Consider the following 27,529-nt stretch of genomic DNA (forward strand, 5'->3'; position numbering starts at 1 on the left):
GAGCACGAGGCCTCCCTTGGGGCTGGGGGGTCGTCCCTGCTTGGGGGGGCAGCCCGCGCCCAGCCCCGCCGTGGCCAGCAGGGGGCGCTGCTGCAGCGGGCTGGCCCCCTGCAGGCCCTGGGCGACCCCACCCCACTCGGGATCGGCGGGATCCCCGTGCCTCAGTTTCCCCACTCACAACCTGGGTGCTGCGAGGGACAGACGCGCGGCCGTCTCACACCACCACAATCATCGCAGGGACCTAGGTGGTCGGGCCACGGTGTATGTTTCTCTTGGATGCCAAGCCCCTTTTGTACAGAGGTGAGAATAAACCCTGGACCCTACCTGGTTGTTGTCAGAAGGGGTGGTGGTCGCGACGTCGGTGTAGGATGGCCAGCTTCTGGAAACTTCTGGACAACCCTTGTGCGAGGGTAGACGCCATCTGTTCCTAACTGCCCTATTGGGAGGGGGAAAGATAGGGAGGATTGTACCCATTTTACAGACGGGGAAACTGAGGACACCAGAAAGTCTGTCAGGACCTGCGTTTGACCCACCTCAATGTGGCCAGCGACCCCTCCTGGAGGCCCCAGTGGAGGCCAGGTGGGGCCTGTGGGTGGTGAGCATGGTAAGGGAGAAGCCCAGAGGACCTCCGCGTGGCAGTCGGGGTCAGTGAGGCTCACAAGTCAGCCCCTCTAAGAGACACAGCTCCCTCTCCATGCCCCCTCCCTCCACACCCAGCCCACGCCAGGGGCTGCCACAGGCTTGCCACAGGGAATCTCCATGGCGACCAGAGGGAAGATGGGAGCCCCTCTCCTTTTTATTTTTCAATTTATTTTTATTTGAAAGACAGATTTTTATAGAGAGAGACGTTTTCCATCTGCTGCTTCATTCTCCAAATGACCCTAATGGCCAGAGCTGAGCAGATCCAAAGCCAGGAGCCAGGAGCTTCTTCTGGGTCTCCCATGTGGGTGCAGAGTCCCAAGGACTTGAACCATCCTCCACTGCTTTCCCAGGCCATAAGTGAGGAACTAGGTTGTAAGTGGAGCAGTTGGGACATGAACCAGTGCCCACATGGAATGTTGGCACTGCTGGGCAGAATCTTAGCCTGTTGAACCACTGCTATGGCCCTAGGAGTCCCTTTCTTTAATAAATAAATACATACTTCGTTTACTTAGTAACTCACTTGGAAGGTAGAGAAAGTGAGACGGAGATCTTCCACCTGCTGGCTTGCTCCACGGATGCCCGCAGCAACCGGGGCCTGGCCAGGCCAAAACGGGAAAGCAAGAATTCAGCATGAGGGCCCGGTGGGGTGGCACAAGTGGTTAAGGTCCTCACCTTGCACGCCCGGGATCCCATATGGGTGCCGGTTCTATCCCGGCAGCCCCCGCTTCCCTTCCAGCTCCCTGCCTGTGGCCCAGGAAAGCAGCAGAAGACGGCCCAAAGCCTTTGGACCCTGCACCCGTGTGGGAGACCCAGAAGAGGCTCCTGGCTTTGGATCGGCGTAGCATCGGCCGTTGTGCTCACTTGGGGAGTGAATCATCGGATGGAAGATCTTCCTCTCTGTCTCTCCTCTCTCTCTCTTTCCAATAAACAAAATAATAAAAATAAATCTTTAAAAAAAAAAGAATTCAGCATGGGTGGGTCTCACCCGTGGCCACAGGGATCCAGCCCCTTGGGCCACGGATCTGCTGCCTTAGATCAGCAAGGATTGGGGCTGAGGCTCAGACCCAGGCCTCTGAGTGGGATGTGGGTGCCTCCAGGGGTATCCTAACCAAATGCCTACTCCCACGGTCTCTTGACAAACATGCATGTGGGAGAAGATGGATAGTGAGGCAGGAAGGGCAGGAAAAAGCCACTGTGCAAAATCCAACCGGAATGTCACGCCACGTCTTGATGCCATTCTAGCCACGCTTTCCCTGGAGCCAGGAGATGGCTGTCCTTCCTCACTTGTAATTCTGTGTGCTGCCACACGGTGGTTAAGCCATGGCTCACTGCTGGTGCCGAGTGCCCAGCATCCAAGCTTACCAGGTGACCAGTGACTGCCAGGCTCCAGTGAGCCAAGTATTCTCACAGGACTGCAGCAGTGGCCGGGCACTTAGAAAGCACTCGATAGTCCATAACCCTTAGCAGAAATGACCGCAGGCTGCACATGCTGGTTATTTACACATCTCCCCAGCTGCCCAGGAAGGGACTCAGCGGGAGGAGGTTGTTGGGCTCTCGGTCTGGGTCTGGGAGGTTCCCAGTTCATGATCAGGTGTCTGGTGCTGGTTAGGACAGAAGCAGACGGGTGGGGCATGCAACAACCCATAGGAAAGAACAGTACAGCCCCAGTCACTGGGGGACCTCCCACCAGACAGGCTCACCCAGCAGACCCCTCACTGAGGCCTGAGGCTACAGCAGGGCTTCAGGAGGGTACATGAGGGTTGTGTGCAAACACCCAGGTGTTGTATGTTAGGATCCGGAGCGTCCACAGACTTTGGTGTCTTGGGGATGGTGGCAGCAGCTCCTGAGCCAGCCTTTGTAGGAAACTGAGGGATGTTGAGCTGTTCTGTTAATGTCAGAGTCCTCTACAAGCAAGGGTACTTTGGCAGTGGAATGGTGGTCCTCAGGATTTCTTTCTAATGAGTGAGGCCTGGGCTCACTGTGCCCCAAAGAGCAGCAGGGGTCAAGTCTCTCCCCAGTTTAAATAGAGGTGCATGCCTGGGCACACAAGTTCAAAAGAACCTGCTGCCCACTGCCTCCTGCCAAGCAGTGCACCTGCCACCCTGGTGGTGTGGCCAGAAGGCAGTGGCTGCTAGCCCGGCAAGGGATTGCTGCATCCTACCACGGACCTCCCGAACCCCAAGGGGGAGCCCCTTTCCTCTTCTTTTCTTACAGAAAGCAAGAAGTAACCACAGGAGCCACCGTGGTGTAGCAGTTAAGCCACTGCCTCAAGTGCCAGCACCCCATACAGGCACTTGTTCATGTCCTGTCAGCTCTACTTCTGGTCCTGCCTCCTGCTAATGGCATGTAAGGCAGTGGAAGATGACTCAAATGCTTGGGCCCCCTACACCCAAGGAGGAAACTGGGAAGACACTCCTGGCTTCAGCCTGACTTGGTGCTGGCTGTTGTGACAGCCTGGAATGTAAACAAGCAGATGGAAGATTCTCTCTCTAATCCTGCCTTCCAAATAAATGATCTTAAACAAATCTTTTTTTAAAAAAAGGGGGGGAGGGTGAGCATTGTGTTAGCCTAGCGACTGAAGTTCTCACCTTGAACGCGCCAGGATCCCATATGGATACCAGTTCTAATCCCAGCGGTCCTGCTTCCCATCCAGCTCCCTGCTTGTGGCCTGAGAAAGCAGTTGAGGATGGCCCAAAGCATTGGGACCTTGTCCCTGTGTAGGAGGCCTGAAAGAAGCTCCTGTCTCCTGACTTGGGATTATCTCTATCTCAGCTCCAGCTATTGCAGTTGCTTGGGGAGTGAGCCATCTGATGGAAGATCTTCCTCTCTGTATCTTCTCGTCTCTGTATATTTGCCTTTCCAATAAAAAAAAAATCTTAAAAAAAAATAACAAGAGTCTGCATTATGGACTAAGTGAGTAAGTCCTTGCCCTTCATGCACTGGGAGCCCATATGGGCGCCACTTCATGTCCCAGCTGCTCTGCTCCCCAACCAGCTCCCTGTTTGTGGCCTGGGAGAATGGCCGTGATTGTCTCTGCTGGCTGCAATGGCCAGGGTGGGCCGGAGTAAGGCTGGGAGCCGGGTCTCCCCAGGGGAAGCCAGGGTCCCGGCATTTGGGTCATCATTTGCTGCCTTCCCAGGCACACCAGCAGGGAGCTGCAGAGTAGTCCGGACTTGAACTGGCACTTAGTTATGGGATGCAGGCATCCCATGTGGCATTTAAACCCACTGCACTGCAATACCAGACATGAAACTAATCTCTTCTTTTGCATTTTTCATGAGCTGTTTTTGAAGTATCCTCATGCATGTCACCTGACACTTTCCAGTCAATTTGTGGGGATAATGGAGTAGGTTGTTTGAAATTTGGGATTTCCCCCTCCAAGTCACCTGCTGACCCGCCTGCCCCACTTCCTGATGGTGAGACGGAACTGATTTGCTCTGAGCCCCCTGCCTAGCACCAACCATCCTAGCACATGGGGCACAACAGCTGGTCTCCCAGGAACATTAGAAAGTCAAGGACAGAATTTATAATCATCAATAAGGCAGGTCTGACCTGTTCAGAGCCCAGTGTTTATTCAGTCATTTATTCATTTGTTAATTCAAATATTCAGTGACAACCTCGCTGTGGCCTGGAGTGCGCGACTTGTGTGGGAGCAGGTGTGGGTTTGGGGGGCAGGGTCTTTGTTCCTGAGCACTCTGTGACGCCCCGCCCCTCCCGAATCAAGGACTGTACTTTAACAGAGACACTGGCAGGAAATACACTGGTGCCAGCAATGTTTCCCATGCCAGTGTATGCCAAGCAGAAGCAGCAGCTGAGGGTCAGGACAGACCCCGTGGGACAGGGAAGGTAACGAGTGAAGGAGCTAGGGGGCCACCTATGCATTCATCCAACCATGGCTGAGTTCAGAGATGCTGGCTATCAAAGGCTGGAGACAGGCCTTACTCAGGCAAGAGAAGGTGGGATAGGAACCCCCATAGCCTACAACCCTGAGTGATGTCCTACAGGAAGCAGGAGGAGGGGAGGGAGGAACGGAAGTGAGTAGCTTCACACTGGAATTTCCACTGACAGGGTGAACTCGGCCCAGTCTGGGTTGAGCTCCCAGGGACTACCCAGTAGTGGCTATGGTAACAAAATGGCTGAGATAGGCTTGCTTATCAAGCAAAGAGGTTATTGTGATGCAGGAAGACCAGAGAGTATGACATGAGCCTTGACAACCCCGATGCTAGATCAGCGAGGTTGGAGCTTGTGATGTGTGCCTGTGTCCATCTCTGTCACTCTGTGGTTTCTCTCTTTGGAAGGCTCCAGAATTCAATCTAACAACCTCATCTAGTCTTGATCGCTTCCCCAAGATCACCTTTGTCCCATAACAAGGTCAAGGTGCCATCTGCTCTGAGCCATCAGCATCAGACTTGGGGGAATTTGATGCACATGAGCTTAGGAGGATGGGGGTACCTGCAGAAGGCTCCACCAATGGGATAACTTTCTGCCAAGACCCACAGTTCCCCCACTAGAGGTGTGTGCCTCCCCTCTGAAGGCACTGCTCCCACACACGTCAAAGGTGAGGGCAGCTGTGCAGTTCAGACATTTCTGCAGATGCCTGGGTTGGAGTCCAAGCTCGCTTGCTTTTTCTTTCTTTCTTTCTTTCTTTCTTTCTTTCTTTCTTTCTTTCTTTCTTTCTTTCTTTCTTTCTTTCTTTCTTTCTTTCTCTCTTTCTCTCTTTCTCTCTTTCTCTCTTTCTCTCTTTCTCTCTTTCTCTCTTTCTCTCTCTCTTTCTTTCTCTCTCTTTCTCTCTCTTTCTCTCTCTCTCTATCTAAGATTTATTTTATTTTTATTGGAAAGGCAGATATACAGAGAGGAAGACCTTCCGTCCGTTGATTTACTCCCCAAGCGGCTGCAACAGCCAGGACTGAGCTGATCTGAAGCCAGGAACCAGGAGCCTCCTCCAGGTCTTCCACGTGGGTGTAGGGTCCCAAGGCTTTGGGCCATCCTCGACTGCTTTCCCAGACCACAAGCAGGGAGCTGGATGGAAAGTGCAGAGCCAGAGCAGCTGGGACTAAACTGGTGCCTGTATGGGATGCTGACACCACAAGCAGAGGCCTAACCCACTACACCATGACACAGGCCCTGAATGAAAAAGATTTTTAAATGTTAAACTTGTTTGTGTTAGAAAGCCTGGAAAGTATGAAGAGGTTAACTTTTTTTGTCTGCACTCCTGACCACCAAGGCACCCCATTATCATTGCAAGGTCTTTCTTTGGCCTCCTGCTTTGTTGTTCTTGGCGAGTTGGAGGCCTCATTCTGGTGTTCCAGAAACATCAAGGCTCTCTCCCTCCCTCCCTTGATCTTGAGGAAGTCACCCACTCACCTGACCCTGCGTGACTGCACCTGTGACAGGGCAGTGACATCTGATGCACAGTACTCCCTAGTCAGATACACAGGGTTGGGGGGGTTGCTCTCAGGGGAGTTCACAGGGTCAGGGGGGTGCAGAGCATCACCAGTGAGGGGGAAGAGAGTGGGTAGCCAAGGGGGCGCACAGCTGGGCAAACCTCCATGGTCCTGTGCCAGCCTCCAGCACACACACTCCTCCAGCCCATCACTGCGCCACTTCCTCTTGGGTTCAAAGTCCATTTCCAGTGCAGCCAAGAGGGAGCCCGGAGCGCTGCAGGTCTGCTGGCTGTGGTCTGGCTGTGAGCTTGGAGGACTTTCTCAGTGCAGCCCTGGCTGGGGTCTGGACGGGCAGGGAATCTGGTATTAGACCCACATGGCTGCTCCTGGGAGTGCTGTCTCTGGGCAGGGCGGCCTGACCGGGAGCAGGTGAGGGAAGCCCTATAATAGCTTGGAGCTATGCTGGATGCAGCCATGATGAGGCTCTCAGCTCCTGCTCAGGACCAGCAAAGTAGGTGCGTGCATGCGTGCGTGTGCGCGTGCACCAGGGGAGGAGCAGCCACGGGCCCTGGGCGGTGGCTGCCTCGGGCTGGTTCATGGAGACAGGTAGCTGCATGTGAATGCCTAAGAATGCCTCGCATGCATACCTGTGTGAACATGTGGATCCTAGAGCTGCTGGGGGTCTGCCTAGGAATGTAGACATCCATGGGAGGGGGCGCAGGTCCGTATCACTGAATGTCTGGGCTTGTGCAGTGGGGTGGGGTGTGCGTGTGCGTGCACACATGTGCAGGCATGTGGCTGAGCAGGGAGGGGGCTTCCAGGAGCACATATCCCTGTTCCCATGACTTTTTTTTTTTTTTTAAATATATAGATTGATTTGAGAGGCAGAGTGACAGGGAGAGAGAAAGGGAAAGACAGACAGATCTTTCATTCACTGATTCACTCCCCCAAATGGTCACAACAGCCAGGAACCAGGAACTCCAACCAGGTCTCTCAGCTGGATGTCAGGGGCCCAAGCCTGGAAGCCATTCCCTACTGCCCTACCAGGTGCATTACCAGTGACCTGGAATGGAAACAGAGCAGCTGGAACTCAACCTGATCCTCCCACGTGGGATGCCGACGCTATACCCAGTAGCTTAACCCACTGTCACAAAGGCAGCCCTTTCTGAGGGTATTTTCTATCAGTGTAGCCCCATAAAAGGGGTGAGGGAACAATAAACCTGGGGCTGTCCTAGAGGAAGGAGCTGGCATGGCAGAGAAGGCAGTAGGCAGAGCTCCAGACCCCTAGGCCACCAGGCCACTCCTATCCCTCCACTGGTGTGGTAGCAAGCTGTTGTGTCCAATGCCTTCTCCCCCTCTGGACTTTGAGCCCCCTGAAGGTGGGCCCCGGGGGAGCACCTGCTGGGCTGTAGGGATGCGTAAAACACAAGCCAAGTGAATGGGGCTAGGCCCGCACAGCCTTGAGGCAACCACAGCCAATGTCACCAGCGCTGATGTTGCCACTGCGGCTGGCTCAGCTCTTACCGGGGCCATGACAGCGGGCTTTCTTGTCCCAGCAGCTTACATGCCCCTGGGCTCAGCATCCTCATCCATGTGACCAGGATTATGGTTACCGTGTGAAGTTGCAGCAGGACCACAGGCTGGACCTGGCCCATGTGCACACACACACACACACAGCTCTGTGCACGGGAACTACTATTAGATTGCGGTACTATTATCCACAGCCAGGAGCTGCCACCTGGGCACTCCTTGGGAGACCCTGTTGACCCTGAAGGCAGAAGCAGAATTCCAAAGTCTCCAGGTCACCTCAGTGTGCAGGGGCCTGGCATGGCTCCAGCACCAGGAGGGCGGAGCTCCAGGGTGTGTCCACGCCATTGGCTGGTGGGGCTAAGGAGCATCAGGCCACACCTTCACCTGCTTTCCTGTGCTTCCTCCAACTTCTCAGCCATCAGATGTCAGCAAGCGCATTCTAAAATGTGCCACCGTGGGAGAATGTCTCACGCCCCCTCCCATGTGTGTGCCTGGGAGTGGTGTGTGCCCATGAGCCTGTGGTCAGGAGAGACAAGTAGGGCAACCCAGTTTGGACCCATTCCCGCCTCCCCTGCCCACTCAGGCACCCATGGGGTGTGGCTGGGACATGGCAGCTTCGTCCCCAGTTCACAGCTCTTTCTGTCTCTGACTCACGCTGGTCCTGCTTGAACCCCATTCATCCTGATTCAAGGTCTTACCTGAAGTTGTTTCCAACAGGTGCACCTGTTCTCCTAACTCCAGTGATGAGCCGCAGCGGGAATAGTTACAATGCAGAAATCAACCAATGAAGGGCCAGTGCTGTGGTGTAACAGGTGAGTACTGCTCCACTTCCCATCCAGCGCCCTGCTAATGTGCCTGGGAAGGCAGCGGAGGACGGCCAGGGTCTCTGCACACCGTGCTGGGCCATGCAGCCTCTGTAACTAGAAAGAACCCTGAGAGCTGGCTGGTCCATGGCTGCTGCCCTCACTCCGCTTGACAGAAGTGGGGGTGGGACGGGGACACAGCGTGCTGGGCGCTTTCTGTGTTGAGGCTTCTGGGCACACTACCTACCACCTCACCAATGCTTCTGCCAGGCAAGCCCAGGTGCTGTCATCTCAGGTTCTGCACGCATCTCTGGCTCTGGGGAGGTTTGACACGCAGGATTTAGCAGTCGTTGCAAGTGAGGTTTTGTTCTGCTTCGTTTGGCGCCTGTGTTCAAGACTTTCAGAAACACTTTGAATATTGCTTGGATCACTTGGTGCAGGTTGCAGGTCTCGCTCCTACGTGTCGTACCAGCCCCTGCTGTGCTGGTAACTGCATCTCCCTCCCCCTCCCCAGCGGTGGGAGGGGGAGGGAGGTGCATTTTAAGTGCCGCAGGCCTGTGTGATGGAGGTTTTGTGGCCGCATACCTTGGAAAGCAGGTCTGCTTCCCGGCCGTGGCTCAGCCGGCACCGCTGCTCAGAGTGGACTTTACTGCCCAAGAAGGATCGCCCGCCTTTCTTGAAGCGCCCGCTGACGCCGGGGTTGGGCACCTCGCCGCACACCTCTAACCTTCCCTTTAAAATAGGGGCACCCTTTTCCTCCTCTCCTCTAACCAAGGGACCCTATGGATTCCCGCTGCCCAGCAGAGCCTCTCTCCACTGCAGCCTCAGCGGTTCCGCGGGCCTTTTTTTCCCGGAGAGAAGCTGTGCGTTGGATACCGTCCTGCGCTCCAGGAGTCCCGGGGCTGCTGGGGTGAGATCCACACGCGCTGAGCCGCAGCACCGCACGGTTTCTCCGTAGGCTCCAGGCGCGCCCCCTCCCTGGACCCCACTCTCTGTTGCAGAGGGGAGACGGCGCGAGCCACCATCCACTGCTGGCTGGGACCCCACGTCTGCCTCCCCAGGCCCGGGGCGGGCGCGGCGCCAGGTGAGCGCTCACCTGGGGAGACTGGGCGGGGGGAGCTGGGGCGGAGCCGGGGGCGGGCTCGGGCCGGGGGCCCCACCCGCGACGGGGCGGGGCGCGGGCGGCGGGGCCAATGCGGCCGGGGGCTTGGGGGGTGCGGCCCGCCCTGCTCTCGCCCGTCCGCGGCCCCCGCCCCGCTCCCCCGGCGGGTTTAAAGCCCCACGGGCGGCTGGTGGCCGCGCTGCGAGCGCCGAGAGGCGCAGGACATGCTAGAGGGCGCCGCGCCACCGGCACCATGCGCCCCCCGGCCGCGCGGGTCCTAGCCGCGCTCTGCCTGCTGGCGCTGCCCGCCACCGCCGCCGCTGCCGCCTACTTCGGGTCAGTGCCCTCCGCGCCCCCGGCCTGGCCCCCTGCGCGCCTCCCACACTCCCTGGCTCTAAGCGGGGTCTCGAACTCCGACCCTCGGCCAGCCTCCTCGCTTGCGGTCTGGGATGGCGCCGCGAGCTTGATCTCGGGCGTCCGGGCGACCGATCGCACCTTTTAGTGCCCGAGGGCCACCCAGCCGGGGGGTCAGCCCAGCCCGAGCGCCCGGACCCCACCCTGCCCCTCCAGGAGTCTGACGCGCTCGGACGCCCCGACTCTCCCTCGGGTGCCGTGTCTGCCCCAATTTGGGCTCCGTCAGCCGTCACCCTTACCCTGATCCCTTCCCCGCCCTCCACAGACTGAGGACTGGGTGGCAGTGGGGCCGTAACTGAGGCGAGGGCCAGGGGTCATGCTCCGAGCCCCAGGCGATGGAAGGGCTACCGGCCCAAGAATAACCCGGAGAGGGGACACGGAGGCAGATCGTGGGAGATGGTGCTTGGGGTAACCCCAGGAAGGGACAGGGCGGGAGCCGCGAGGGGAACGGAGGCGAGAACTTCAGGGCGAGTGTTTGCGTGCCTTCTCCTCCCGCCCTGGATTTCGGGGGGCTGGGCGCAGGGGTGGGCGCGGTGGCAGCGAGCACGGCTAAGGAGGCGTCTTCCTACCCTCCACCCAAAGCCAACTGCAGACGGGGATCGCCTGTTAACTTTAGACCTCGCCTCTTTTTCTGGTCTTCGCTCCAAATCAGCGTGAAGTTTACAGTCTGGCGATAACCCGGGCCTTTGCGCTCTGGGTGCTGCGCCCCAGGGGTGTGTCCTGGCTGCAGCAGGCCTGCCGGGAACTAAGGCTGTGGGCTAATTTCCAGGTCATGACCCCTGGTTCAGACGCGCCTGGCGGTGGGCTGTGTTCTGACCTCAAAGTATGAGAGATTGGGAGGGGTGGGGTGGGTGGAAATCAGCGAAGAGCATAGCTCCAGACTCAGCTGGTTGGTCTCTGTCCTGGGACGACTCCTGGCTGAGTGGGCCTCAGTTTTCCCATTCTGTACACAGGTGCTGGGCCTGGCGGGTCATCTTGAGCACCTTGCCCATTCATGCTGTGTCTCCTGGGACTTCAGGCTCCCTCAAGTCTCCTTTAACAGGCCGCCAGGGGACACCGGCCGCTTGGTCCCACCCCTCCTCTGTCCAGCCATGTACCCAGGCTGGGCCAGTTCACGCCCCTCTGAACCACAGGCTCACGCTGTAGAATGATGGCGGTTGCTTGGTTCATTCAAGGATGGGGCATGTGTGCCCAGCGCTCATAGGTGCTCAGCGCAGCCTTGTGGTAATGAGAGTGGTCAAGGAAGCCAGCCAGGTGCAGGGTTGGATGTCCACCACCCCAGTGGGGAAGGGCGAGGGGAGAGGGAGGTTCCTCCTTCCAGACACCAGCTCATTTGCACAGCTCTTGTTAGTTTGGGCTTTCCGGAAGGAGATGGGAGTGAAGTGGGGTGAGGTACAGGGGTCTGTTCCAGGGAGATCTGGGCCACCTGGCTGATGTGACAAAAGGACAAGTTCTGGGCAGTGCACAGGCTGGGAACCTGGGGCCAAGAGAAGAGGAACGGCCTTGGGAATGAGAAGGTGGGCTGGCCAAGCAGGTCCGGGTGAGGACCGAGAGGTCTGAGCACTGTGGCCGCCTCTCCCAGATGTGCACGCACTAGGCGGAGCTGACCCAGCCCACTCAAGTCACCAACACCCCAGGCTAGGAGCAGCGGTCAGGGGAAGCATGACTCATGCTTAGCAAAATGATCCAGAACTTGGTCCTCGTGCAGCCAAGTGTTTAGTCTCAGAACAGACACATTCGGATAGAGTTGCTGAGAAGACTGGCTGGGGACTCAGGCTGGCCAGGTTTCCCTGTGTCCATCTGAATTTGCCATCCAGAAGGCACCTGCCGTCAGTCATGCATACTTTAGTGAGAATGTGTGAGATGTACGTCTCTGGGCCATGCCCGTGGGAGGACTCTCTTGTGACTGTGATGGGACTTGTGTCACAGCCGGATAGCAGGACAGCAAGGGCGGGTGATGTATTTTTAAAAGATTTATTACTTACGATTATTGGCAAGGTAGATCAGATTTACAAAGAGAAAGAGATCTTCTCTCTGCTGATTGACTCCCCAATGCTGCAACAGCTGGAGCAGAGTCAATCTGAAGCCAGGAGCCAGGAGTTTTTCCAGATCTCCCATGTGGGTGCAGGGTCCCAAGGCTTTAGGTCATCCTCTACTGCTTTCCTATGCCAACACAGGGAGCTGGATGGGAAGTGGAGCAGCTGGGACTCACCAGCATCCGTATGGGATCTCCAGCACCTATATTGGATCATGGTGCTTGTAAGGTGAGGATTTAGCCATTGAACCATCGTGCCGGGTCCAGGCGCAGTTGATTTGGATGGAGCCAGTTTTCCACGGATCACAGGCTTCCGAAGTGGAAATGGCCTCCAAGGACCTCTGGCCCAGGTCTCTGCTTCATGCAAGTTGTATGTCACTACCCCCATCCCAAGCTGCTGTGAGTGGCAGTGTTTCTGCTGTGTGGGAGCCCATGGCCTGATTCTGTAGACAGAGACAATGGTATGATAACACATGTCACTCTTCCCCATCCTGGAGATCCCCAGAGCTAATCCTGTGCCCAGGAGGACAGGAAGGCCTTGCCTGCACACGGTGACTGAGGGGCAGAGTGGTTCACTGTGTCCCCTTGTCACATGGTGGAGGGGACATAGGGGAAGAACAAGATCCTGCTTCCTGTCTGGGTTCCTCGCCCTGCAGCTGCACCAACAGCCTGCATGTACTCGGGGGAGCCAAGGAGGAGTCACTCTCAGATACCTTTGGTCACAGTGGGGGTCAGGAGGCATGACATTTGCTCCTCATCAGTGAAGCAGGTACAGCCTCGTGCTGTGTTCTCAGGTGGCTGCTCAGAAGACAGCTTGTGGGACAAAGGGAAGGCCACGTTTTTCCTTCCTCTGGGATCCTCTCAGTGCTGTCCTTGGCCAAGGCCACATGTCTCCAGGGTCTTTTTTTTTTTTTTTTTCTGAGGTTCCCTAATCCTCACTGACTCTGACCCTGCACTTGCATGCTGACTCGGGGGAGAGAGGTTCTATAAATGTTGACGTCCGGGATGTTTGAGGAGTAGCGTGCCCTGATGAGTCGGGCACAGGACGGGACTTGTCATCCCGTGTTAGTTCTAGAGTCATCCCAGTAGCTTTGGACCTAGAAGTCACGGCCAAGAATATAATTGTAAAATTGTAGTCAGCTCCAGCATGGCTTTTTGAGCATGGTGCGCCTGCTCTGGCCAAGTTTCTTCTCAAAGGACAAGAACGTTAATGAATGTTCTGGGTTCTGGGTTCCAGTCCTAGCATTGCCAGCTGCTTGCTGTGTAACTTTGGGCAAGTGTGGCTTTGTGGAGCTGAGGGGGGTGCCGTCACCTGCTCTAATGGCTGGGGTAAGACAATAAATGGAGGGCCCAGAAAGGTGCCTGGCACAGACCAAGCGTTTTGTACTAGATTTCCTGGGTGGTTTCTTGGCTTCTGACTGTCCTCTCGGGTTGCAGAGGTGTGGTGACTGTGGGTTGCGTGGAAAAAAACAAACCACAGCCTTTAATGGTTCCCAAATCCTCGTTCTATCCTGGAACATGCATGAGTGTGTGGTGGGTTTTCAGCAGACCCATGCACCTGGGTAGCACCTTTGTGGTGCACATATCACTCTGCCAACTCTTCCATCAGCCCAGAGGGTCCCAGTCCCCGTCACCGCCCCCACCAGCACCAGCCCACCTCACTTCTCTGCCTTCTGCACTGATCTAGATGCCTTAAAAGTTCATGGAAACAGACTCTCCCATCTTTGACTTTCTATACCTGGATCCTTTTGTTCAAGGTAACATTTCTGAGATTCGTCCACGCAGCTCATTCCACTTTCTAAGTAGTATTGCAGAGTGTAAATGTATCATAGACTGGTGATTTATTCAAATTTGACAAACATTCAGGTATTTCCCATTTTAGGCTCTTTGACAGAAAGCTTATGTAAACATTTTATGTGCATTTCCCTCTCTGTTTTAGAAATTTATTTATTTACTTGTTAGCTACAGGAAGATGGAAAGAAAGATCTTGCATCCACTAGTTTGTATTCTACGTGGCCACAGCAGCCAGGGCTGGGCCAGGCCACAGCCAGGTCTCCCACATGGGAGCAAGGACTCAAGTAGTTGAGTACCCTCTGCTGCTTTCCTAGGTGTATTGGCAGGGAGCTGGGTCAGAGCGGAGGAGCCAGGACTCCAACCTGCGTTCTTAGGGGATGCTAGCATCACAGGTAGCAGCTTACCCGGCTGTGTCATGTACATTTCTCTTTGTGGGCATGTTCTCATTCTTCTTGGATAACTGCCTAGGACTGGTAGGTGTATGTTGAACTTACAAGAGATGGCCAGTTGGCCAAAGTTACTGTAGCATTTTACGCAGCAAAGTGGGAGAATTCCAGTTGCCTCATATTCTTGTCCACTGTTGTCAGTCTGAATCTATGGCCATTTTCACAAGGCAAATTTATAGAGAGAAGAAGAGACAGAGAAAGGAATATCTTCTGTCTGCTGGCTCACTTTCCAAATGGCTGCAACGGCCAGAGCTGAGCCAATCCGAAGCCAGGAACCAGGAACTTCTTCCTACTTTCCCACATGTGTGCAGGGTCCCGTGGCTTAGGGCCATTCTCTGCTGCTTTTCCAGGCCACAAGCAGAGAGCCAGATTGGAAGTGGACAGTAGGACACAAACCAGAACCCATATGAGATGCTGGCGCTAGCAGGCTGAGGATTAGCCTGTTGAGTCACAGCATCAGCTGCATGAGCGTGTATGTGTATACGAATATGCATGTGTACTTCGCATATAAGTCTTCATCAGAAAGTACTAAAAATGTTTTAGTAGAGAATGGCCCTAAGCCATGGGATCCTGCACACATGTGGGTAAGTAGGAAGAAGCTCCTGGTTCCTGGCTTCGGATTGGCTCAGCTCTGGCCATTGCAGCCATTTGGAAAGTGAACCAGCAGACAGAAGATATCCCTTTCTCTGGCTTGTTTTGTTAACTTTTAAACTTTTTGTTTGTTTGTTTTTATTGGAAAGGCAGATTTAGAGAGAAGCAGAGACAGAGAAAGATCTTCCGTTGCTGGTTCACTCCCCAGGTGGCCGCAATGACCAAAGCTGAGCTGATCCAAAGCCAGGAGCCAGCAGCTTCTTATGGCTCTCCCATATGGGTGCAGGGTCCCAAGGCTTTGCGCTATCCTCTACTGCTTTCCCAGGCCACAAGCAGGGAGCCAGAAGGGAAGTGGAGCAACTGGGACATGAAGCAGTGCCTATATGGGATCCTGGCGTGTGCAAGGGGAGGATTTAGCCACTAGGCCATTGCGCCAGACCCTTGACTTGCTATTTTCTTGTTTGGATAGCAGACATTTTTTGGTTTTGACTAAGTCTCCCACAAAGACACTCTTCTAGCAGCGTCACAGTTTTAGCTTTCATACTTTGATCTGAGTTAACTGTTGTGTGTGGTGTGAGGTAGGGCTCAAGGCGTGTCGTTTCCCAAGTGGAGCTGCTCTTGTACCAGTATCATCTGCTGGATGGATGATTGTTTCTCCATGGTCATCATCGTGGTGGATCAGTCCATCCCATACATGTGGATCTGTTCCAGAACTCTCCATCCGGTTTCATTCATCTGAACGCCTGTCTCTTTGCCAACACTACTGAGTCTTAAAGACTGTAACTTTATATAGTAAGTCTCAGAAACAAGTGCCGTTTGTTCTCCAATGGTGCATTTCTTTTTCAAAATTATGTTCATCGTTCCAACGCTTTGTATTTCCACATAAATGTAGGTGTCAGTTTGTCTGTCTCTGTACGAAACTCTGCTGGGCTGTAGCTTGGGATTGCCATGAAGCTATGTATGCACGTGTGGAAGACCAACATGGTAGCAAGACTGACTGAGCGGGCCGATTCACCATCAGGCCACCTTGCTCTTTCCTCCTGTTTCCTTCGGCAATGTTTTGTAGTTTTCAGCATTTAGGTCTTGCAAACATTGTTTTGAGATTACTCCCAAGGGTTTTGTTTGTTTTTGTTTTAAAGATTTATTTATTTTCACCGGAAAGTCAGATGTACAGAGAGGAGAAGAGAAACAGAGGGGAAGAGTCTCTGTCTGATGATTCACTCCCGAAGTGGCCACAAGGCCAGAGCTGAGCTGATTGGAAGCCTGGAACCAGGAGCCTCTTCAGGTCTCCCACGTGGGTGCAGGGTCCCAAGGCTTTGGGCCATCCTTGACTGCTTTCCCTTGCTGTAAGCAGGGAGCTGGATGGGAAGTGGAGCAGCCAGGACATGAACTTGTTCCCATGTGCAATCCAGGTGGATGTAAGGCAAGAATATAGCCACTAGGCTATTGAACTGGGCCCACTCCCAAGAGGTTTATGTATTTGAATGGTATCAGTTTTCAGATAGCTAGATAGATAGATAGATACAGATAAAGGAATTGAGAAAAATAGGATTGGACGAAAGATTTGGGGTAGTGAACTAGGAGCTGGCTTCATGGCTTAGAATCACTGTGTTTGGGAGGGAACTTAGCCTGGGGCTTGCCCCTGGATGGGCTGCAGTCCCTGACAGAGCTGGAACCCAGGGTTGCCCCCTGCGGCAGATGCTGGTAGAGACTCTATAGCTGAGGAGGGGATGGAGGGAGAAGGGCAGGACCCAGGGCCATGACCTGGGAGAATGACCTAGCGCCTTTGGGGTGATGTAGGAGGGTGAACCAGGTGCTGCGGGGTGACCCTTCCTCACACCATATCAGCCTGAGCAGGCTGGGAGACAGCCTGGATCCCTGGGTTTGGGGTTCCCCAGATTTGAGTTCCAATTCTCTGGCTACCACTTACTAGCTGATCCGAGTAAGGATGGTCACCCCCATCTCAGTCTTTCCATCCCTCAGGGTTCTAGGGAGAGTGAAATAATTGTCTCCCAGAGTGCCAAAATGCAACCCGTGTGTAATAAGAGTCCAAAGTCGCCTGGGTTGCCTTAGCTCATCTCACGCCAAAGAGAATCTTTAGTGTCATCTGTGTCTTCCTCATGGCGTTTCTCCCCATCACTGTCCAGTTCGAGTCCCATCAACCCTTTCCTGTATGCAGCAGCTCATCACCATAGTGACAACAGAGGAGGGAGGTGCTGCTATGTTCAGTGCCTCCAGCCCATGGAGAGGAGAGCAAGGGGAGAGCTCTGAGGCAGGAGCCATGGGCCTGGCTCATAGCCGCACAGCTCATGCCCAGCAGCACAGTGATCAGAACTCTAGAAACCTCCTGGTACCTGGGGTCAGCCTTTTGCCCACGAGTACCTGTTCACCACCCCAAGAGGCCATGTGTGCAAGTTATGTGTCAAGAAAGGTTGGAGGGCCCAGGGAACCTCCAACCTGGGAAAGGCATATCTCAGGAGGCCTGTGGGAAGAGGGGCATGGAGGCTGGGTCAGGTTAAAAGGACAAGGGGGTGAGGCATGGGCTTGACTACCTAGCTGGTTACCTTGCTCCAGTTAAATAACTTGGTCGGGGTCCCACACTTGTCTTTCCCAGGGATGCCCACCCCGTACTCCGGCAGCTGCACCTCCTGCGCATCAGAGCTGGGCTGTGGACCTGAGGAGCTGCCAAGCCCTGTCTGTCAGGTGCAGCCTTGCTTCCCTGTTCAGTCCCCACTGCCCACCTACCATGATCCCAGTCTCCCTCTGTCTCACAAAGAATGTTCTCAGTTGCTGATCTGGTGTCAGACGATCATACTCTAGTATGCCCACTTGGAGCCGAAGGGGACTGAGTTTCAGATCAGAGAAAAGCAGCCCCTTAATATACACATACATAATTTTTATCAGAAAGGCAGATTTGCAGAGGGAAGGAGAGATGGAGAGAAAAATCTTCCAGCCTCTGGTTCACTCCTCAAATAGCTGCAGCGGCCAGAGATCAAAGCCAGGAGCCAGAACTTCCTCTTGGTCTCCCCACACCAGTGCAGGGTTCTAAGAACTTTAGCCATCCTCTGCTGCTTTCCCAGGCCATAAGTAAAGAGATGGATGGAAAGTGGAGTGACTGGGGTACCCAAATGGGATGCTGGTGCTTGGAGACAAAGGATTAGCCAATTGCACCAACACGCCACCCCCAAAAAGCAGCCTCTTAAACAGGGACCCTCCTCCCATTTTGTGATGCCATCTGTTGGGCTGCCAAGGGGTTCATAAGAGTTCCAGGTGGCCTCTTCCCCTAACACCTACCCAGTGGTGTTCCTGTTGTCCTCGATGTGTGCCATGGCAGTGGCCAAATTTGCTTTCCTAAAGTTCCAGGCTTGGTGGCAGCAACTAGCAGAGACACAGGGCACAGTCCCAGCCCTGCCACTAGAATCTTGCACGAACCTCCTGGGACAGGCTGAGGCAGAGATGTGCACACTGGTACACATCTCATCCTCAGTAGGTTCCCACCTCTCTGGTTCCCACCTCTCTGGTTCTTCCCTCTCAAGTTCCCACCTCTCGGGTTCCTGCCAGAACCTGTGGACCTGGCGATCTGCAAGGAAATCTTTGCCCCCAAGGATGGCAACAGGAATGGCAGGATATAGGGGAGTGAAGGGCCTCCTGCACAAGTGTGAGCCTCCTGCCATTTGACCCATGGCATCCTCTTTCTCCTTCAGCCTTAGCCTAAGGATGCTTGTAGCTGGCTGCACTGGAAATCGCCTGGCATGTTGAGATGAGAGGCATGCTTGCAGCATCTCTCCTTAATCCCATGTCCACAGGCAACCTGGTGGGTCGGGGCCAGATGGGAAGCAGAGCTGGGAGCTGTGCTGCCAGAGATGAAAGCCCACAGCCCCAAGCCAGGCCTGCAGTACAGGATGAGGCACCCAGATGGGTTGGATTTGAGGCCCTGGCTTGAGAGCTAAGGAGAGAAGGAAGGCTGCGCCTGGAGAAGTCTGAGGGGTCCAACTGAGGCAGTTCCAGAGTCTTCTCCCAAGGAGGAGGCAAAGGAGGATGGAGAGTGGAAGGGAGGACGCACTGTTGGGGCTAAACCTGGAGCTGGGCCTCCCCTTGTGGGGAGGGGGGGGAGAGGGGTGGTGGGATCTAGCCCTGCGGGACTGGGGGAGAAAAGTCCCAGGTTGGGGTATGTGAACACTCCCCTCTTTGAAGGAGAGCCCAGGGCGATGGCGCCATTTTCAGCAGATGGCGGAGGCTTGTTGAGGTTCCCTTAGTTAAGAGTGGAAGGCGTGGGAGGGCGTGTATGTGCGTGTGCATGTGCAGGGCCTCTGAAGGGCCTGCCACGATGGTTGGGCAGTTGGAGATGAAAGCACAAAAGGCGCACTTACCATACAAATGGCCTCGCCGCGGAAGCCTGTTATCGGAGCATCTAATGGGGTAGTACAGGGGCCCAGGCGGTTGCCCCAGGCGGCCTGCGCAAGGCTTTCCTGGTTCCCAGGCAGCTGCCTGCGGTTGGCATGGGCTCTGGTGCCAGCTGCAGCTCCTGGCCCCTCCAGCTAAGAGTCCAGACAGGCTGAATTGCCAAGTGCCCTGGAAACCCCCCACCCTGTCCTGTGCTACCTCTTCAAGCACCCACATCCTGGGTACAGCCTCTGTGGGAGCCTTCAGGCCCCCCTGGGGGCAGAAACTAGGAAGGGGTGAGGGTGAGGAGGTCCTGAAAGCCTGGAACTTGGGGCATCCCCAGGTGCTGAGAAAAGCTCCTACTGGAGTGAGAGCTTCCTCCTGCCTCCACCAACCCTCCCAGCCCCTGCCAACCCCTATAGGCGAAGGGGACAGGCCAGGGTCAGGCTCTCCCAGAAACCCGGCTCCAGGTCCCTGAGTGGCTGCTGAGACCTCAGCCCTCTGGGAGCCTGGCCTGTTCCAGTCTTTCTCTTCTTCCCCCTTCTTCCTTTCTCCCTCCATTTCCTTGGGGTCTTTGGAGTGTTGGGGGTAACTAACCCTACCTCTTGAATCCAACTAAGTGCCTCCTTTCCCCGACCCAGGCTGGGAGCTTTTTGGGGAGACTGTGTCCTGGCAACCAGCCCAGAGCAGGTGCTTCACCATGACAAACATCTGGTGTTGCTGCCTGTGTTTGCAGAGGGTGGAGGGAGCTGCAGCCCCTTGCCCACGGTACAGCTGAGAGACGTGAAGGTCTCTGTCATCTGTCTCCTGTCACATCTCTCCCTTGCACCGATGTGGAGTTGTTGGGTGAAATGGACTTGGGGGAGTTGACATTCTCTCAAAGTCCCTCTGTGTGAGGCATGAGCTAGGATGAGTCCCAAGGCTAAAACAGCCTGGCAGATCTTGGAGGTCTGGATGGTTGAAAGGGGAGCTGCATTTCTCCTGGGGGTGGGGTGGTCGAGGGCCCCTTTCCTGGACTTTGTTCTGTTACCTTTAAGGTCACCCTCGTTGGGCAGTGAAGGAGGTGAGCACTGGGCAGTGCGGGGAGGAAAGATGTGAGACAGTGGGGACCAAGAGTGGACAAAGGCGATCTGGGGGTAGGAGGATGTGAGGAGAAGTTCTGAGAGATAACCTCGACCTTCATCCTCAGAGGAGACAACACTGGTGGGAGGCTGTGGGGCCAAAGCCAGGGGTTATGGCATGTGACCACGAGTGGTGGGGTGGCTGGGGAAGCCGGTGACCTGAGGTTGTTGCTGTCTTATTGTCCTGGGGGAGCCCAGCTGATGGAGCAGAGGTCACAGGTGGCTCCAGAACCCTTGAGCCAGGCAGAAGCCTGAGGAACAGTTATCCCCACCACTGCCAGAAGAAAAGCTGCCAAACTCCCAGGTTGTCCCCTCTGCTCTGCAGTTCAGCATGCTGGCTGCTGGCTTGCCTGAAAAGTGTCTGGTTGGTTACTGGACAATGTCTTCATTCAAGCCTCCTTGAATGAAGGGGTCTGGCATCATGGTGCAATACTGGCCTACCATATCAGAGGTCCAGTTTGAATCCTCACTGTTCTGCTTCCAATGCAGTTCCCTGCTAATGCATCTGGAAAGGCAGCAGACTTTAAGAGTCTCCCATGTGGGAGACTGTAATAGAGGCTTTGGCTGTGGTCTGACTATTGTCCGTTTGGGGAGTGAATCAGTGGATGGAGGCTCTCTCTTTGTCACTCTGCCTTTCTAGTAAATACATACATCAATCCCCCTTTGCCCAGATCTGTACAACTGATGAAGCTCACCCGAACTCCTCCAGCTGTGCATCTCACCCCAAAAGAGACGATCAAGATTTCACAAGAGGACCCTGGGGTGGGGTCCTGAGGCCTGGGTGCCAGAGTATGAGTTCCTCCAGAGGAAAAGAACTGGTTCACTCCTCCCGAGGAGGATGGCTGAATTGGCTGATCCCTGAATGGACTCTCACCTTCTGAAATCCAGCAGGAAACCTGCCCAAGCAGATACAGTAGACGGGCACCCATAAGCAAGTCCGCTAGCAAAGGACTGAATCCTTTCTTAGTTTGATCTCACAGCAACGTATCTTCCACAGGGAACTGCATCTGCCACATAGCAAGCAAAGGTGCTGTGGGTCCTGGAGAACCTCCTTGTGGGGGACCCCTGAGGCTGTGCTGGGGACCCCTCTGGGAGAGCAGCCCTGGGCAGACAGAGAGCCAGCGTGACCTGAGGCCTAAACACGGTTGACTGCTTTTCCTGATCATTAATCACTGCTAAGTACCATTACCACTAATAAAATTAACTGACTTGATACTGGACTCTGGGAGCCATCAATCTCAGGGTCTATTACATGAAATTAAAAAGGCAGGTGCCCATCGAGAAAGGGGGAGTTTGCCAGGGCTGGCTCATAAGCACAGCCCAGGGAAGTCTGCCATTGGACAGCTTTCGGGAGCTCACCAAGGGTGACACTGTAGGCTATACCACTAGCCACGAGCCTTCACACACTCACGGGCGCCTCCAGCCAAGGACATGGTGGGACTCCGAGAAGCTCCTGGGCCCAGGATCCAAAATGCCATCCCAGCTCCCCGACCGTCTTTCGCCTCTGTTTTCTCCATGTATTTGCTTCATTCTTATTATTTACTTTTATTTTGAAAAGTAGAGTTACAGAGAGAAAAGGAGAGATAGAGAGATCTTCCATCCACTGGTTTACTCCTCAGATGGTTGCAGTGGTTAGAGCTGAGTTGATCCAAAGCCAGAAACCAGGAGATTCTTCCAAGTCTCCCCGTGTGGGTGCAAGGGCCCAAGCACTTGGACTATATCCTCCACTGCTTTCCCAGGCCATTAGGAGGGAGCTGGATGGGAAGTAGAGCAGCCAGGATTTGAACTGGTGCCCATCTGGAATACTAGCACTACAGACAGAGATTTAACTTGCTATGCCATGGTGCCAGGCCCTGCTTCATTCTTCTTCTCTCTGGATCATCTCTCTGTTTACCAAACAGCCAAAGAGAGAAAGAGCAGGAGAGCGATCATGGCTTTCTTGAGTCACTGTCTGGATTCCCAAGGAAAGGGCTGACTGGGTCATGTGATCACCATCAGTCCAGTCAACAGACCAGAGAGCAGTGAGGTCACATTGTAGAAAATGACAGACAGGAACCCTGTGGCCACCATTTAGGTAGAAGGCACAGGCCCAGCAGCTGTCCACGATGGTCACGTAAAGGGCTTGGGAGAAAGCAAAAAGTGAGAGGTACAGTAATGCACCTGGAAGTAGCAAGTGACAATCCTAGAAGGTGCATTATGTGACACACGTGGAAGGGGACTAGCTCCTCCTCTAGTAGCATCTGTGACAGGCCTTGAGAGATGTTCTGCCCATTGGCCAAAATTCCTGTCACTCTACGCTGGTCCTGTGCTTCTCCAAGGGAGGGCCCAGTCTCTACAGCGTAGAGACCACGCAGCCCAGCCCCTGGCAGGGGGTGAAGGGCACATGAGTGGTCCAGTGGGCATGGCCCCTGTGCATTGTTCGGCTGCCCGGCTGCCCTCCGCTCTGGAAAGGCAGTCAAGGTGGGGCCTCCTTGGCTGGACTGGACATTAGGTTCTGCCCTGGACTTGCCAGGGGTCAAGTTCTGAGGGTTTCCTGCCAGGCTACAGGGAGGAGTTTGGGTGCAGGCCTGGTGGACTGGAAATTTACCCATTTACCCCCAGATTAATAATTAACGGGCCCCTGCCCTCACCCTGTCTGGGAGGGGAGCCCAGGGCCAGGCTGGGCCCACGGGAGCCCGATAGCATCAGTGTCTGCTCGGAGGGTTCCGAGCTACGCGCCACGCCGGGCTGACTGCACCTGACAGCCTTGTGGTCTGTGGGCACTCCCTGGGGGCTCCTGGAGCCAGGCCAGGGCTCACGCCCCTTGTGGGGCAGGGAGCCTTCCTACTCTTGGGGAAGGCGGCGAAGGTGTGGCATGTAGCCAGGTGTCCTGGCTAAGGCAGGAGGCTACCCTCAGGAGCCAGATCCCTCCTTGGCTCCGTCTAGCCAAATTTCACGGGCTGTCACCTTGACCGGTGGCCCAGGGGCACTCCATGTCAGATGCCTCATCCAAGCGGGAGCCCAGCAGCCTTGACTTTTCCCGCCATGACGCTGGTGTGTCCCAGAGAGAGACCCTGGAATGGTGGGAGCCCCACTCACACAGGGTGGGGAGGCCTTTGAACATGGCAGAAGAAGTGTTCTTCTGGGAGGAGAGAGTAGCTGCCCTCCCTCAGCTCTCAGTGCTGACCCCTTGCATGAGCCAGGCCAGAAGGGCCTGAAGGGAGACTCTCCCTGGTTAGGAAGGAGAGGCCTGGGAAACGGCAGCCTGCACGCCCTGGTCCATCATTTGTGCTTTCCACGTCCTCCTCCCAACAAGCCTGGCAGGGCCACAGGGTCAATCTCTCCACTAAACAGAGGAGAAAACCCAAGCTTTACCCTTGCCCAGCTGCGAGGTGACAGTCAGGCAAAACAGGGGGACTTTGGCCATGGGGGAGCGAGCAGCCTGGCATCAAGAGCCTGGTGGGCATCTGGCTGCTTCGTCTTCACCCCATTCTCCCTCCTCCCTACTTCTCCCATGTCTCCCAAGCATCTGTTGGCACCTGGCACAAAGCAAACAGAAGGTTGAGGCTCTCCCTGGGATGATGGAGTGGGTCCCAGACAAATGCAGATTCCCAGGCCATGCATCAAGCCAGTGGAATCAGAACGACCAGGTTGGGTCCTGGGAACCCACGCTATTAGCAAACACCTGGGGACAGGGGTGGGTAAGGAGGGTAAAGACTTTGCTTTCTCACTCTGTAAAACAGAGCACAACCCAGGGGAGACACCTGGAGCTCCATGAAGTGCCCTGGGTCCTTGCCCATCATGGTCCTCCAAGGCTCACAGCGTCCCTCCTCTTCCCCCTGCAGCCTGACTGGACGCGAGATTCTCACGCCCTTCCCAGGCCTGGGCACTGCCGCAGCCCCGGTCCAAGGGGGTGCCCACCTGGAGCAGTGTGACCTGCTGAAGCTGTCACGCCGGCAAAAGCAGCTGTGCCGTCGCGAGCCTGGCCTGGCCGAGACCCTGCAGGATGCTGCACGCCTCGGCCTGCTTGAGTGCCAGTTCCAGTTCCGGCAAGAGCGCTGGAACTGCAGCCTGGAAGGAAGAACCGGCCTGCTCAAGAGAGGTGGGACCCGGGACTGTCTGCCTGCCTGCCTGCCTGCCCACCCCAGCATAGCCCCTACCCAAGGAGCCCTAGGGCTGCCAGTCTGTGCCCAGGTGTGGGGAAGCAGGGAGCTGGGAAGACCCAAGAAAGGGAGAGACACGAGCCCATTTCCCCGGATCCCACTGATGAGACTGCAGGTCCTTGCTCCTTCCTTCTGCCTTCTCCATGCACATGCACACACATGCCTAAGCACCCATGCATACACACACATGAAGCAAGGTGCAAGAACACATGTGGGAGCACCGGCCACATGGCAGCTATAGCTGAGTCCTTCACTCATTCCTTCCCCTTTCTCACTTTGTCACATCTGTGGCTCCAGTCCCCCTATTCCTCTTCCTTCCCCACCCAGCTCTCTTCCTTCTTCCTGTGCCACCCCATGCCTCCACAGACTCACCCTCCCATCCTGGGTACCTAGAGAGGCTCAAGGGGAACCAAGCATGTGTTAGATGCCTGAGGGACACAGCTGGCCAAGTGCCACCTGCAGACATGGACCAAGGCTGATGGCAGGGACCTTCAAAGAAGTGCGGAGATGGTTTGCCACAGCAGGGGGAGGCCTGGGGTCGAGCTAATGGCCTGCAAGTCTGTACCTGAAAGTGTTGCCAGCAGCATGCTGCACTGGGGCGCAGGCGGGAGGCAAGGGCTGTGGGAGGCCAGGGTTAGGCCCTGGAAGCAGATAGGATGGTCAGGTTGGGACAAGCCAGGTGGGAGAGCCCAAGGTCATCTGTCATTGGCCAGCTGCACCAGAGGCAGCAGCAGGAAGCACTCCTCCGAAATGAGTTGCTACATGGGTTGCCATGACCCCCTGCCTGGTTCACCTCTCCTAACTTCTGTACATGCTTTCTCTACATGCTACCGCCCTGCAGGCATATGGGAGCATGTCCTGTAGTGGCTTTGGAAGCTCCTTTGATACAGCAGCTGGTGGCCCAAGGGCAAAGGGCAGGTGACAGGAACTAAGGTCCAGGGGTGACGGACAGCCTCTGACCTTGCTCCCCACCCTTCCTCCTTCCCACTCCCCACCCTGGTGCCCGGCACAGGCTTCAAGGAGACGGCCTTCCTATACGCGGTGTCCTCGGCTGCCCTCACACACACGCTGGCTCGGGCCTGCAGCGCGGGGCGCATGGAGCGCTGCACCTGTGACGACTCCCCAGGGCTACAGAGCCGGCAGGCCTGGCAGTGGGGCGTGTGTGGCGACAATCTCAAGTACAGCACCAAGTTCCTGAGCAACTTCCTGGGTCCCAAGAGAGGCAGCAAGGACCTGCGGGCACGGGCAGATGCCCACAATACCCAAGTGGGTATTAAGGTGGGTACACTGACCATGGTGCCCTCTGCAGCTAGAGAGTCAGGCCTGCAGGGGACAGGCACCCTGTGCCCCAACACACACCCAGAACTGCCCGGTACTGAGCCATTTTCCTGTGCTACCCTCATTCCTGGGGCATCTACCCTGGACCACTGCCAGTTGCCAGACACATGGTAGACACAGGTCAGGGTCCTGGGCACCATCGGGGACTGAGCAGGAGCCCTGCTCGAGGGCCAGGCCTCGGGAAGCAAGGACATGTCTAAACTAGGGTCTGTACCTGCTGGGGATCCCACAAGCCAACTTCCTTTGAGAGTTTTGATCTTGGGCACCCCCATTCCTTCCTGCAATGGAGGAGGCTCAGAAAGAGGAGGGACTTAGCTGAAGTCATGCCGTAGTGTAAAACCTGGGTAATAAGCAGTATTGAGGACTGTTGGGGTGAGTAGACTGGGAGAGGCTGGCGTTTTGGTTCTGTAGAATTCTGTGTCTGGGGCCAGTTGTGTGAATAAGAGCTACCACGTTCAGTTGCATGGGTCATCCACTGCATAAGAACTCCAGGCCAAGGTAGAGAGCCTGGGCACTTATGGGCCCACAATGCTGTTGCCAAGGTAGGCTTGTTAGCCCAGGGCTACCCCTGCCTAGAGGAAAGGGAGCCTCTGGGACTCTGCCTGGCTCAACCATAGGCCCTGATTGTGCCTCCCTCCCTGCCTCTCCTCCTAGGCTGTGAAGAGTGGGCTCAGGACCACGTGCAAGTGCCACGGTGTGTCAGGGTCCTGTGCTGTACGCACCTGCTGGAAGCAGCTCGCCCCATTCCGTGAGACAGGCCAACTGCTGAAGCTGCGCTATGACTCGGCCGTCAAGGTGTCCAGCGCCACCAATGAAGCCTTGGGCCGCCTAGAGCTGTGGACACCCGCCAAGCTAGGCAGCTCCACCAAGGGCCTGGCACCCCGGCCCGTGGACCTTGTCTACATGGAAGACTCGCCCAGCTTCTGCCGACCCAGCAAGTACTCACCTGGCACAGCGGGCAGGGTGTGCTCCCGGGAGACCAGCTGCAGTAGCCTGTGCTGTGGGCGGGGCTATGACACCCAGAGTCGCCTGGTAGCTTTCTCCTGCCACTGCCAGGTGCAGTGGTGCTGCTACGTGGAGTGCCAGCAGTGTGTGCAGGAGGAACTGGTGTACACCTGTAAACATTAGGCCTATTGCCTAGTCAACCTGCTGGGCACTGCCAGGGCTCTTCCTGTGCGTGTTCAGTGGCCCCCTGGGCAGGAACACCCACTGAACATGCACACATGTACACACGCACACACGTACACTCACGTATCCCGAAGGTCGTGCCAATGTATGACCCTGGCTCCCTGGCTCAGGCCTGCTTTGTGCCTCTCCCAGCAGTTGACAAAGGGAAGCCATGCCCCATGCTCCCATCAAAGGGTCCTCAAGCTTGCTGAGGATTTGGCAATGGAGGCAGAGGTGGGAAGGGATGTAGGGGCAAAAGAGGGAGACCATGAGCAGAGCAGGAATGAGGGTCTGGGGGGTAGGCAGGGCCATCCCTGGGATATGTGGCATGGAGCCAGCGAGGCACCAGCAGGTTCACTCCTGGGCCAGCTGGAGACCAAGGTGAGCGCTTGGCTGGAGTGGATCCCAGTAGCCCCTGGTTCTGTTCAGGTTGCAGGGAGCTGTGGCTGCCACACACATTCCCTAAAGCCTGTGGCTTCACTGTGTCCAGATAGGCAGAAAGGCCAGGCAGAGGAGCTGCTTGTGTGGGGAGAGGAAGACTCCAGGCTTGAGTGAACAGCTGTCCGCTTTGTGCCTGGAAACCCTGTGTCCTTGACTTCCCATACCAGTCTGCCCTGAGGCTTTGTTCTGTCTTGAT

At 55.7% G+C, this 27,529-nt stretch overlaps 1 protein-coding gene across 1 annotated transcript; it reads left to right on the forward strand.

Annotated features, from left to right (window-relative positions):
* The first annotated feature begins 9,659 nt into the window (after positions 1–9,659).
* WNT9B (Wnt family member 9B) lies at positions 9,660–26,853 on the forward strand. Its single transcript, XM_040989182.1, has 4 exons — positions 9,660–9,797; positions 24,070–24,326; positions 25,400–25,665; positions 26,380–26,853. The coding sequence occupies exons 1-4, from the start codon at positions 9,715–9,717 to the stop codon at positions 26,851–26,853; spliced, it is 1,080 nt and encodes a 359-aa protein (XP_040845116.1). The 5' UTR covers positions 9,660–9,714.
* The last annotated feature ends 676 nt before the right edge of the window (positions 26,854–27,529 follow it).

Source organism: Ochotona curzoniae, unplaced genomic scaffold, assembly GCF_017591425.1.
Source record: "Ochotona curzoniae isolate NIBS_2020 unplaced genomic scaffold, NIBS_Ocur_1.0 contig_520, whole genome shotgun sequence".
Taxonomy (NCBI): domain Eukaryota; kingdom Metazoa; phylum Chordata; class Mammalia; order Lagomorpha; family Ochotonidae; genus Ochotona; species Ochotona curzoniae.

What these genes read in the sequence shown, in the direction of transcription:
- WNT9B (XM_040989182.1), top strand. Translation starts at nt 9,715, where the DNA reads ATGCGCCCCCCGGCCGCGCGGGTCCTAGCCGCGCTCTGCCTGCTGGCG. An exon ending in GCCGCTGCCGCCTACTTCGG is followed by an intron (nt 9,798 to 24,069) that starts GTCAGTGCCCTC and finishes TTCCCCCTGCAG; the next exon opens with CCTGACTGGACGCGAGATTC. An exon ending in AACCGGCCTGCTCAAGAGAG is followed by an intron (nt 24,327 to 25,399) that starts GTGGGACCCGGG and finishes TGCCCGGCACAG; the next exon opens with GCTTCAAGGAGACGGCCTTC.